Below are 14077 nucleotides of genomic sequence, written 5' to 3'. Positions count from 1 at the left end.
TTTCTTTTTTTTTTTCATCAGGGGAATGCTGGTGGCGTAAACGACACTTGACTGATTGACTTCTATTGCATATCAGGAGTGTGACGATATATCGATATCGCAATAAATCATGATAATTTGTCTTCCGATAGATTATCGATACGCCTATGCGAGTATCGAGATATTTGTAGTTTATATACAAACACTATAACGGCTCTATTATTAATGACTTATTGAGCAATTACTTGGCGGACCACTAGGGGGAGTACCTCGTAAGAGTGGCGGCGAAATGGACGGAAGTTTTCAGGCGAAGAAGACTCATGAGTTGTGTTTTTCTGTCCAGCAACACACAGTTTTGCATATGTTTCTATGAAAATTATATCTTCAATTTTAACATTTTTAAACATATTTTGTTTGAACTTTTTGAAGTACGCACTTTCTGAGGAATATTAATATTGATTTAATTGGATTTAATATTTAAGTATTTTTATTTATTGATTTGGTTTTGCAATGGTTGCACAAAAAAATTGTGTCACAGTTTATAAAAGTTGATTATGTAACTGACTGACGACATGTTGCACGACAATAGTGTTTAAGAAAGACACAAATTTGTTCATGGAAGACATTTATACAGTTTTTTTTTTTAAATACACTAAAGTACTCACTGTGAAGAACATTGTGTTTCAGTGATGGTACAAAAAGAAACTATTTTCTCATTGAAGAAACATCAGTTTATGTCTTGAGTAATTTTATCGTAGAATATCGTGGATTTATTACCGGACCAATATATCGATAATAGCAATATTGTCATATCGGGATATGATCGTTATCGTGAGCCTTGTATCACATATTGTATCGTATCGTGAGGTACCCAGAGGTTCCCACACTTGGGAAATACAGTATGTTGGCACATTACGCTAATCATTGTTACATTGCACATTCCTTATTGATTGATCGTAATGAATTACGTATTATTATTATTATTATTATTATTATTATTATTATTATTATTATTATTATTATTATTATTATTATCATGATCATCATCATCATGATCATCATCATCATTATCATCATTATTATTATTGTTATTATTATTATTATTATTATTTTACATTCATAGTACAGTAACAGTTGATATTAGACCGACACCTACCTAACACGAGGAAGCCCCGACGCTCTGACCACAATGATTAGGTACACCTGCACAATGCAATGGGCTCTAATATGAGAATATCATCAGTAATTGCAGCTTTACAAATACAATAATAAATCACTCTTGGTTGACAATTAAAAGCAGTTGTACTTTAGTATCAATTAGTAGTGTACGTTTGCAGAATTGATGTTCACAACAAAAACAATCTAAATTTAAACCCCCTCTTTGATTTAAAGATACATTTGGGAGTTTGTCACATTTTTACCCACGACTGCCACCTCTGGCCTAAAGCGGAATTGCAGCCTCTGTGTCAAGATTGTGCATGGAGCGCGTGTTAGTACGTGCGCTTGAAAACCCCCCAAAACAAAGCAGTTTTTCAGTTTCTTGGAGTCTGAGCTGGAGTTTGAAGCTGGCCTCTTCTGTTTTTTTCCCCAATTTCTATTAACCCAACATTGCATGTCTGCGGGGACGAACATGACGTGACCCTCCACCCTCCCCACCCCCAAGAAACTACAGGGAAGTTCCGCCTCCGCGCGCTCAACCATCCAATCACAAAGTAATAGCCTACGTGTATTTATTTATTTGTTGACTGGTTAAAAACTCAGAAAACCTATTTATTTACATCAAAATAAATAGCTACAGTACAGGCCTAAGATTTAGCCAGCCAGGCTAAGGAGCCAGACGGACACCTAACATATCATACATACCACATATCATAATTTGGTCAATTTAATATATATGTTTTTAAAATCGGTTACATGTGTTAGTTTTGACAAATTATTCACCAATAAGATAACTATAACGGTGCCGTCTTTTGATTCAGTCACCGAATGAACGTGGATAATGTAACACAGTCAGTTTCCAGTACAAGCCAAAAAGGAGCATGAACAGAATGTGGAGCCATGCAGCTGGGAAGTAGACCTGTTGACAGCTGTTGAACCAAGATAGCAATATTCGCATTAGTTTTAGCAAAAACACCTGGCCACCTGAATGAATGGCGATGTTCATGCATTTTAATTAATGTCAGAGATGTTGTAAACATATACACATTACATGTTATATTTAATGTTTATTAGTGCTTTTTTTTTTAACCTTGACAGTGTATTTTATTTCCTATGCATGTCAATGGGAGAGAGTTTTATGTGGATTTTCCGCTATGGCACGGGTGTGACTGTATACTAAAAAGTTGTTTAAATAGGATTAGTGCTACATCTTCTGATTACATTGGAGATTTTGTATCATTTTTTTTTTGGGCCGAAATGTTTTAATTGCTTAAAACCTTTTTTTTTTTTTTTTTTTTTTTGCAATAATACACTAAATAAATAAGTTATTTAAATTGACATATTGCTTCATCTTCTGATCGGATCGGTGATCGGATATTTTTGTTGTTGTTGTTTTTGCTCACTAATTGGCAATCGAGCTCCAAAACTCCTTATCATGTAAAGCCTATCGTAGCGCTGTCACTATCGAATATTTTTAGAATCGATTAATCTATCGATTATTCAGTAGATTAATCTTGTTAATTGGATTCATTTTAATTTTGTATTAAAGTGTATTTTTTTTAAAAATCCACCTGATTACTTTTTATTAACCAATCATTGATGGTTATTTCATACTTTGTATTCATACATAGTGATTTAAAAAAAGGCGGTGTTGATGTTGTACTATGTTACCAATTTGGTCATTGTTTGCAAATGTTTTTGATTAAACACATAAGATAATCAGTCTTCTTTCATGAAGGACTACAGAAATCAGTGAACAATTACTGGTACTGTGATATGCTGAAATCAAAGGATTGAGAAAACTCTAAATTAAAAAAAACAATTACTCAAGGTATTAATTAAAACCCGAGCTAGATGTTTACATCTAAGCACACACAAAAGGCTGTAAAGGAAATTTGCTATTCAAATAATTCATGTTCTCTCTTACACAGGACTGCAGCAGGTCAACAACAGTACTGATAACAGACTAACTCTATAAAGTAAACCCATCCGACAGATGCCTTTTACAGCATACATTGGGGAAAAAACAACAACCTGTCAATAGCTGTGTCTTGAGGGTGCTGGTTCAAGCATAGTATTTGGGACAAGCTGTTGTGGAGCGCACGAGCAAGGCACTGAACCACCAATTCCGCAAGCTCTTTCACTATGACATCACTCCATTGAATCTAACTTGTAAATGCTTGCATTTGTAGCCTGTGTACATATATGTGCAGCGTGTTCAATAAAAAAAAGTTAAATGAGATTTGACTGAATTGTGAGTCGTTAGAGGGAAAACAACTTTCTACATAATGTTGAATCTGAACTATAATCTATATTTTTTTTACAGTTTGTGTGAAATGAAAAAGCTGAGTAGAAAAAAAATAATCTTACCAGTTTGCCTCAGCCTTTGTTGTTTATTTTATTGTTTTTTTGTGGCCGTTATGAGTCAAGGTGTTAATAACTAAAAGGTTATTTAAAAGTCAAACATATACAAGTATGGCATACTATAATTAAGTATGTGACCAACTATCCGACCATTCATTAATTCTGAAAGTCACTATAGAAAAGCTAGTCACACTTTGGGTTTTGATGTTTAGCTTTCCACAACATCATCACATGCTGGTGACTAACATCCAGTCGCCAGTTTTAATGAATTATTTCATCGCTAAAAAAAAAAAAAAATAAAAAAAAAAAAGGAAAAGGGAAAACACATTATTGGCAATAAACACACGTTACGTGTTATCACAGAGTGCAGCGTTGTTTATTAGGTAGAAAAATAACATAGTAAACACACGTAAGTCATTGAACTTACACCACTGGTCCCAGGAAGACGCTGGAGAAAATGATCAAATGGTCGAGGCTTCTGTGCTCTAACTTGAAGTCCACGAAATAACGAATGGTCCACACGCGACGAGTCATAAAAAAAAAAACAGCAATAGCTCCCCTATGATCCACAACAAACAGCTCAGGTGACAGCCAGGCACTTTCACTTTCTTTTTGTCTGTTTACAACCACTGTTTGGCAGCGAAGCAAACCTGGGGCAGGCGCGTGCTTGTCTTGTTAAATACGTCATCGCTACTGCCTGACGTCGACGTACAAGGGGCGTGGCTTTTGTACATCGAAATGTCCGGGTTTTTTTTTGGGGGGGGGGGGGGGGGGGGGGGGGGGGGTTGGTTTTTTTTTTTTAAATAATGGTCGGTTCAACATGAATTTAATGGATAAACTGAATGAGCATGCCCTTCCACTGATAAAGCGGTGAGGAGTCACGAATCCGTACTTTACTCAAGCATTTGTTTTACTGCCAATAATGACTTTTTCACCAAATAGATGTAAGGCTTTCTACTCCTTACTTTATCGGAATACAGTAATAGGCTTTTTACTTTTTCAACTAAGAAGTGGAAAGCGACAGCAGTGAAGTGGATGAACGTGAACCAGACAACATTAATTAAGATGGAAAAAGATATGGAGAAGCAAGATGTTCCCCAACTATTAACTTTTAAAGAAACTTTTTGCTGTTGGTTCAAATATTTATTTGTGGCCAACTCGTTGTTTAATCCGAAAAAAACAAAAATACACTTAATACGGTATGTTTTTACATTGTTGTTATCATTAACTATTTTTTGTTACACGGTCAGTTTAATATGTTGACAAAGTTTTGAGGAAAGGTTTTGATTGCATGAAAGTTAGTAAAAGATACTTTTCCATGTTATCAAAACATATGTTTTATGTCTTGAAGTCACTACTGTATAGCCTATTATACAGTAGTGACTTCAAGCAGGCCTACGTTTCAGTGTCAGTTTGTACTGTTCAATTACTGAAATCAGTCAGTTGACCGATTGAGTCCAGACTCAACCAACAGAAGTAAAGTAATTGTCCGTTACTATTATTATTATTATTATTATTATTATTATTATTATTATTATTATTATTATTATTATTATTTAATGATCTGCTGATGTTGAGTTGACTTTGTGAGCTATATGCCATAATAAAGCATTCAGGGCACAAAATAAAAAATAAAAAAATCGATTGTAGTTAAATACAAGTAGCGGGGGACATCTAGTGGACAAACTACGTAGCGCGCTACAGAGACGTCCACTGAAGTGAGGTATTGGAACATAACACAAGTAATAAATCAGGGGTTCATGCAAATTAATGTGTTACATATTTTGGAGTTTTAAAAAGTATTTTGCTTAAAAATAGAACTAACAATTAATAGTACTGTAACTATCCAACAGTGCACTACTGCCAAGTTTGAGCAGTTGAATGACTGCAAAGGTAATATAATATGTGCCTTTGGGATTTAGTGGAGGCTAGAATTGAAAAATATTTCAGAGCGTCGCATTGTAAGTTACAAGTATATTTAAGATTATAGTCTTAAAATATGCAATATTTTAATTTTTGCATCCAGTAGTCAGGTAGGGCAATAAATCCAATATATACAATTTCAACTATGCTTAAAAAATAATTGAATGCGTCTGAGACGTCTGCAATCGGTTTGGGAAATGTAAATATTACAACAGGGAAGGAATATTTTGGTAATGAAATGGGAAAACGGTGAACAATTGTGAGGCCACTATTCAGTTATAGTACAAGTGCTATTAATTTGTACGACACAAAATGTTACAAGTAATGAAGTTTTTGTTGTTTTGTAAAACACACACAGGTAAGTAGTTTGCTACTGTTCCTGAAACTGCCGCTTATATGAAATGCATCCGAGATGCGGTGTCTGGTACACATTTTGACCAGCAGTTGGCAGCAACGTGCCATTCTGAAATATGGTCTACCAAAATTTAAAAAGAATAAGTATCAGGTCCGAGTGTTTTTTTACAGTAACATTTTACTGTCTGTCAGTCCCACTGTCAGGACCAAGAGGAATTTATCAAGGAATTATTGAAGAACTGATGTTTATGACTAGAATGTATTTATTCGATTTTGGGAAGTAGGCGAATAATAATGCCTAAGAAATCGTTAGAGGTCGATCGTTTTTTTTGTCAATTGCGTCGTTCAAATCTTGGTTGATGCAAACTGATAGCAGGACAACAATCTCTATTTTAATTCAAGAATCATCCACCGGCAACAGTGGGAACACACTATGTGAGTATATAACATAATTCGACTTTAGTTGTTGTTCGCAATAGTTTGGGGTTAGCTGTGTTTGCTAACGAACATCATCATAATAAGGACCGTAAACGTGCCTTATTCTATCACTGATCATTAGTAACCAAGTGTATGTGAGCGCGAACATGTACTAACGTTCACGCATTTGCTTTAAAATTGTGACTAAATTAGCTATCGTGCATTTATTATTTAATAATTTATGTCTTGACCTTACGGGAAATTGCGTTGCTAGCTTCCGTAAATAATCCGCCCACTTCACATCGCAGATGGCGCTCTGACCTTCAACTAAATTTACGCAGTCTGCAGTCTTTATCACCCCCCGACCCCGGAAATGCATCGAAAAATATGTGTACAGTATATATATTCCAGTTAATGTAATGTAACTATCCATAAAGATTATTCCACATAGTAGTCAACAGATACCTAACGATGCTGTTTGTTGATGCTTGCTTACAACGCCATGTGCGCTCATCTCCAGTTCAGACACACCCTTGCATTATCAAATTTGAGCAACAGGAACATTAGATAAGGGAGAAATGTAGTAAAAATTTGATATGTATAAATTGAAATGTAATTTTAAGAATCAATATAAAAACAAAACATGATGGTACTTACTGACAATGATAGGCCTATATATATATATATTTATATTTATATTAGGTTTGTTGGACTAATCTAATCAGATTTGCTTTTCCTTGTGCCTCGATGACTGAGGTCAACTTCTTTTTTTACTCTGAAGTACAAGAAGAACCAATGTGCATTGTCTCTTCTTTTTAGAACACAGGAAGTGTCTTGAGTGCGTTCCCCATCAGCCTGTCAAGTGAGTGGCTCTGATTGCAGTGGACTCTGTAGTGAAACCCAGTTGGCCTGACTGACAGCACTACAGGCAGGATACAAGATGCCTCTGTTCTTCAGAAAGAAGAAACCCAGCGATGACTCCCAGAAGAGACTTGAATATCAGCTGTGTCGGGTATGAAAAGTGTTAATTAGAGTGCATGAGTGTTTATCAGCAATTAAGAGTATGTAATTTCATTTACAGTTAGACCCAGACAGTGACTTACATGTACATAACAATATGGTTATACATTTACACACAACAATGGGCAGCCATTTCGTTTGAAATAGAACCATCAAGATGTGATTGAAGAGTATAGACATCGAAGACGTTTCACAAAAATTGGTCTTAATGCTGCTTTAGAGCCATTTTATGCTCAGTACCTCAATTTCAAGAGGATAAGACATATGAATTCTGATTGATTGAACTTAACCAAACATTTTTCTGCTTGTTATTAAGTTGTGATAGCATATAAAGGCAAAATCTTGTCCTTGACAAAATACTTCTGAACTAGTATTGACAATTTCCTTATTCGTGTCTCGCAGTGTTGAAGTGTGGTATGTTTACACAATGTTAGTTTTACATTAAAAAAAAAAGAAAAAAAGTTGAAATGCATTCGAAACTTGCTAACTGCTATTCTTCAGTCAAAGGAAGCAGGTGCTGACGACATCCTGGACATCTCATCTTGTGAGCTGTCAGAGGTGAGAATGTTTAGTGTTTCATTCTGTGTTCAATTTGATCACTCACTTTTCTGATGCAACATTTTGCCCAAGGTGTCATTGTTGGGATAGTTTATCATCATATAAAAGAACATATGCCTGACAGTCTTAACATCTTTTTATGACTTCTTTGCTCTGATAATGGTGACCAACAAGCTGCTCAGCATTACTCATGACACTGTTGTCCTGGCAACAATTGTTTTTGGAGTTGCTGTATGATACACCAAGTTACATGTGCAAAGGACTTAAGTGTATTTACTTTATGCTGCTGGGTACAGCATAAACTATGTGTTGAGAACCGTTACCACAATTGCAAGCAAGGCTCTTAAGCGATATGTTGATAATGGCCAAGATTATATTCCAAATAATTTGGCCAATGCAAGCTTCCCTGGATACATTTTGTAGTCATGATAGACTTAAATGAAGAGACCATTGATGGGAACATTGTTCATAATGTGACTATTACCGGTACATAGTTATTTCTACTACTAGTTGTTACTAATATTTCTAAAGAAATTGTAGGATTTATATGAATAGTGATATGTCAAATCTAAAAACTCTGGATTTCCGCTTGATTGAAAGTCGTAGAAGTTGTGCAGTCAGTGTTGCATTGTCTCACACTGTAATCTTTAAACTTATTATTCAAGCCGACTGATTGGTAACACACCGATCTTTGGCCATTTTATTGAATTTCAAAACCGATAGTCATTTAAAGAATAGTTTTCTTTAGGGCAGAGTTTGTTTTTTATATGCTCTAGCTCTATTTTCTCCTCTCTTTCTCTCTTTGAGACACTACTGACAGTGCATGTATGCGCTTTTATTTGATGCTTGAGATAGACCGACGTATTTTATTTATTTATTTTCAAGACCAGTATTGATACTGGTTATTAGTAGTCAAGGAGGCAGATTAAATATTATACAGACCATTAAATATTTGGAGCTAATATTAATTTATGGCAAAATGGAAAATGTTGGCGTCAAAATGTTGTACAATAAAAACTACACTTGACTCAGTTTAAATGACTTTAATCTCATCTTTATTAAACAGCTTTTCAAAGTTGGCAGCATGTTGTTTCACTCTTAGAAAATAGATATCATATTCAACTTATAAAAAGAAACAGGATCAAAAATTAGAAAAATACCTGGAAGATAAAATTAAACAACTAACGGATGAATATGTATTAAACCCAAATAATCAAATATGGATAGAACTACAGAATATAAAAATACAGTTAGATAACATGTTATCTAAAAAGACAGAGTTTATAATACAACAGTTGAGATATAATAATTTTGAACATAATAATAAATCAGGTAAATTCCTGGCAAATCAACTTCAACGGAATCGGGAAAAATCTCTTATAACGGCTATTAAAGATATAAATGGTGAATGCACACAATCACCAGAAGAAATTAACCATATTTTTTATAACTATTATCGAAATCTATACACAGAAATTAATAGACCTAACCCTGAATATATTGAGGAATTCCTAAACAGCTTAAATATACCTCAGTTATCTATTGAACATAAAGATATTCTCGATACCCCGCTTACTATAGATGAGTTGTATCGTGCTTTAGACAGTATGCCTAATGGCAGAGCACCTGGTCCAGACGGCTTTCCGGCTATATTTTTTAAACATTTCTGGTTAATGTTTGCTCCATTATTTCTAAGAGTAGTAACTGAAATTAAAAGTAAAGGTGATATACGTCAAGATATGAATATAGCAGCAATTAAACTTTTATTAAAGCCAGAAAAAGACCCTACCCTCCCGTCAAGTTACCGACCGATATCACTAATTAATACCGATATTAAAATTATCGCTAAGGCCTTGGCATCTCGATTAGAGACGGTAATCTCGACAATTATTCATAGTGATCAAACAGGTTTTATTAAAGGTCGTCATTCTACTAATAATATTAGGAGACTCTTTAACTTGATTAGTATGTCACAGCGGTATGATAAAAAGGCAGTTGTTATTTCGCTGGATGCAGAAAAAGCATTCGATAAAGTTAACTGGTCCTTCCTCTTTGCTGTCTTAAATAAATTCGGCTTCGGGGAGTCATTCATTCAATGGGTCTCAATATTATATGATTCTCCTAAAGCTACAGTTACTACTAATGGGATTACATCACAGAGTTTTACTTTACAAAGGGGAACAAGACAAGGGTGCCCAATTTCTCCTTTATTATTTGCTATATTTATTGAGCCGCTTGCATTAGCTATACGTCAGGATAGACGGATCCAAGGAATCCACTCCGGGACAATAGAACATAAAATTAATCTATATGCCGATGATATATTACTCTATTTAGAAGAACCTGCTATCTCGCTAGGGGAAGCATTTAAATTAATAACTAAATTCTCTCACTTATCAGATTACTCTATTAACTGGACAAAATCAACATTATTACCTATTACAGAAAATTCATGGAATCCTACAAGTCAGGATCCACACTACTCCTTTCCTACAGGTAATTTAAAATACTTAGGTGTTAAAATTTCACCTAAGTTAACTGAATTAACTTCTTTAAATTTTTCACCATTATTGGATAGTATCCGTAGTGACCTGGAGCGCTGGAATAATCTTCCGATCTCTTTAATAGGACGGATAGCCACTATAAAAATGAAAGTTTTACCAAAGATTAATTATTTATTTTCAATGATTCCATTTAAACCTACGTCTAACTGGTTCCAATCGCTGGACTCTGCTATCATAAAATTCTATTGGAATAAAAAAAAAGCCAAAATTAGTCTATCTACTCTTCAGGAAAGTAAATCTAAAGGAGGTTTAGAGGCACCAAACTTTATGTACTGTTATTTAGCTAATCAACTACAATATCTTGTGCTATGGACTAGAGGTGGGAATCTTGGGGCACCTCACGATTCGATTGCGATTACGATTCAGAGGCGACGATTCGATTATAAAACGATTATTGATTTCCCCCCAGGCAGCAGAAAAAAAACAATGTATTTTGGCGCTTTTAATGTTTCGTACATTAGTTACAAAAATAGTACAAAAGTCCTCTCAGGCCTAAATAAACTACTATTTCAGTATCAAGTTAACAGTTCAAAACAGTAAATAAAATACTCAAGTCCTCATTCTGTAACAACAGCTTTTAAGTATATTCAGTCTTCAACAGAATAAAACATAGCATTGAGCAAAAATATATTATTTTTATCCACTCAAAAGTGCACTGAGGTATAAATGAAAGACAATGTGAACTACTACTTCAATACAAATGCCTTAAAAAAAAAAGTGCTTTCCTGCTTTTTAAGTTGTGTAAAGATGAACATGTAAACATTAAAGTTTCTCAGAGGTACAAAAAAAAAAAAAAACCTCAAGTGCTTTTCTGCTTTTTAACTTGTGTAAACATGAACGTGTAAACATTAATGGGATCGTTCGGCTTTTTTAACATGAATCTCAATTTGATCCTCACCTCCCGTGTGTGCGATCAGCGCTGACTTCGGCGTTGGACGAGAGGAAAATAGTCCAGCAAGCTGGCTGGGGTCTCGGAAATAAAGCGTTTTTCTTCTAAAAACTTTTTGTTTTCAAAAGCGTGATACATTTCCACCACAATACTCTTTTCTGAATAAAGTCAGACGCCATTACCGCCAGCCACTACTTTTCTGTTCGTTCGTTCGTATCACTGCGCGGCGCCCTGTAGAACGCTAACCGACGCACTGCAGCCAGCTAGCTGATACTTCCGCCTGAAGTTGTTTGCCTTTTCGGAGCAGGTCTGATCTCACGAAGAGGTGGGTTGGTCAGCTCAGCCATGCTTGTTGTTGTTTTGAATCTCGAGGCGTGAGTTGTGGATGTGTACTCTCGGTCCGTCCCAAAAAGCGTCCCGAAGACCGCGCGCGCTACTGCGTTTCAGTTCCGCGTTCTTTTCGCTCGTTTCGCTTCCCTTGGCATATTTATATAATCGGAATTTGGACATTTGTGAATCGTTCTCGATTGTTGCACGGCCGAATCGTGAATAATCTAAGAATCGGAAATTTTGCACACCTCTACTATGGACACAACCCAACAGAGATACTAACTGTTGGTTGGAATTGGAGCAGAAGGATTGTAATAATCTTAGACTGTCAGATTTACTCTTTATTACAAAATCAATAAGACGACATAATTGTTTTAAAAACCCAATGATAGCCGCCACCCTGACTGCCTGGTGGAAGGCATTAGAAATTACAAACTCCCAATTGGCGCCCTGTGGGCTCTCTCCCATTTGGCATAACCCCGACTTTCAACTTAATAATCAGTCGTTCCATTTAAGCCTATGGGAGCAGAAAGGAATTACACACCTTCATCATCTTTTCTCAGATAATAAGTTTATATCGTATACAAACTTGGTCCAGAAATATGAAATAAAAAAGGGAAATTTCTTACATTATCTGCAAGTTAAAAATATGGTTAAGAAACAAATCCCAACACTTCAGGATACGCTCCAACTGCCTGTCTTAGCTAAAGATATTATAAAGCTTTCTCCAACAACAATAAAGAAAATATCAAAAATATATAAGTTATTTTTATACACAAATAAAACGTATTTACCGACTTTAAAACGGGAAAAAGACTTGTCTATAGTTCCGGAACCAGACTTTTGGACCCAAATCTGTGAAAATGTATTTAAAATGACCAAACAGACAAATTTGCAACTTATCCAATATAAGATACTTCATAGAACATATATTACACAATATATGATGAAAAAAATGGGACTCTCTGACTCCGACATTTGTCTCCAGTGCTCACAAAACACTGCCGATACTTATCTTCATGCTTTATGGTCATGTACTCCAGTGCTGCATTTCTGGACTAAAATCTTGGAAAAGCTCGCTGATATATTAAACTGTAGGCTTCCTTTATCTCCAAGATTGTGTTTACTAGGTGACTTAACAATAACTGAGCGACCATGTAAACAATCTCAATCTATATTTATAGCCCTTACTATTGCTAAAAAAATAATCCTTGTCAATTGGAAAAATAAACAATCTCTAAATATCGACCACTGGTTAAACTTACTAATAAATTATATCTCAATGGAAAAAATCTCTGCCTTAAATAAAAATCAAGTATCAAGATTTAAACAAATATGGTCTATGTACATAGAATATTTTAATCTCAATTTGGCGACTTAATCCTGCCAAGATTCTGCCTGTTAACGAGAGCCACCACATCGTTACAACTTCTGTTTTCGCTGCTTCTGTATTTGGTATTTTGTATCTGATTGTTTTTTTTTTATATAGTCAGGAACCTAGTTGCTGCTAGTGGGCTCGAGCATACCACACTATACGACACTATACTCAATAACTCCTTAAGATCTATTTCTAGTGGGCACTAAGCATCAACACTTGGTGTTACTGCATGCTAATTAGTCAATTTTCTTGACGCCGTCCCCTGTGGTCGGGCGGGGGTGGTTCTGCCCCACCCCCCGTTGTCTGCTCGGTGGCGGTTGCGTCTTGGCCGCTCCCTGGGCCCCCTGTGGGGTGCGGTGTTGGGGTGCTTCCCCTGGTGCCCGGGGCGGTGCCGTCCCGGCGCGGTCCGCTGCTCCGTGCCCGGCGGCGCGGTTCGGGGTGGGTGGGCCTCCGGTGTGCCCCGTGGTTCCCTCTCCCCTCCCCCTTCCTCCCCCCCGTCGCCTCTCCCTCCTCGCCTCCTCCCGCCCATCCTCCTCTGCCTCCCGGTCCCTTTTCCCTTGTCGCCCTCCCTCCCCCCTCCCCCCCCCCCCCCCCCCCCGCCTCCTGCCCTGCAGCCGCCCTTTCGCCTTCTTGTCGTCTTCTCCCCGCCCCCCCCCCCCCCCCCCCCCCCTTCCCTGTCTGCCCTGCGGCCCCTCCCCCTCCCTCTCCCTGGGCCTGGGGCTCCCTCCCCGGCCCGGGCGTCGGGCTCCGGGGGCCGGGCGAGGGTTTGGGGCCTGCCCCACGGTATAACTCCGGTGGCCGGTGGGCTGTCCGGTAGCCCTGCTGCGCTGGCTGTCCGCCCATTGTGGTGCCGGGTGGATGAGGTGGGGGGCGGGTGGGGGTGGAGGTGCTGGGGGGCGGGCGTGCCACCTACACCCGCCGGGTTGGGTGAGGCCCCGCTGGTCGCTCCTCTTACTCACTTCACTAGCTTGCACTATACACTTTGTAAATATACACATAGGGCACACAACACATTTCTTGGTGGGGTGGGGAAGGGTGGAAACACCGTCTTCACCCTTCAACTCCCCTCCAATTTTAATGCACCTCACGTCCAAGGGGAGGGGTGAGTTGGGGCGGGGAGCCATCAGAGGGGATGGACTGCAG

The 14077-nt window shown here is 37.4% G+C and overlaps 2 protein-coding genes across 4 annotated transcripts in view; one reads left to right on the top strand and one right to left on the bottom strand.

Annotated features, from left to right (window-relative positions):
• LOC144002117 (LIM domain transcription factor LMO4.1-like) overlaps positions 1–4141 on the bottom strand; it is a 32731-nt gene extending 28590 nt beyond the window's left edge. For both annotated transcript variants that reach the window (XM_077497043.1, XM_077497044.1), the window contains exon 1: positions 3929–4141. The gene's annotated coding sequence lies outside the window, so the exon portion shown is untranslated. The remainder of the gene's footprint in view (positions 1–3928) is intronic.
• A 1792-nt stretch (positions 4142–5933) lies between these two features.
• The window catches only part of lrsam1 (leucine rich repeat and sterile alpha motif containing 1), a 29736-nt gene continuing 21592 nt past the window's right edge, over positions 5934–14077 (top strand). For both annotated transcript variants that reach the window (XM_077497042.1, XM_077497041.1), the window contains exons 1-3: positions 5934–6213; positions 7015–7207; positions 7717–7773. In XM_077497042.1, coding sequence (XP_077353168.1) covers positions 7136–7207; positions 7717–7773 — 129 coding nt within the window. In that variant the 5' untranslated portion in view covers positions 5934–6213; positions 7015–7135. The remainder of the gene's footprint in view (positions 6214–7014; positions 7208–7716; positions 7774–14077) is intronic.

This window comes from Festucalex cinctus, chromosome 15 (assembly GCF_051991245.1).
Source record: "Festucalex cinctus isolate MCC-2025b chromosome 15, RoL_Fcin_1.0, whole genome shotgun sequence".
NCBI lineage: Eukaryota > Metazoa > Chordata > Actinopteri > Syngnathiformes > Syngnathidae > Festucalex > Festucalex cinctus.
The sequence above is the reverse complement of the archived record's forward strand: the minus strand, read 5'-3'. Positions and strand labels throughout refer to the sequence as shown.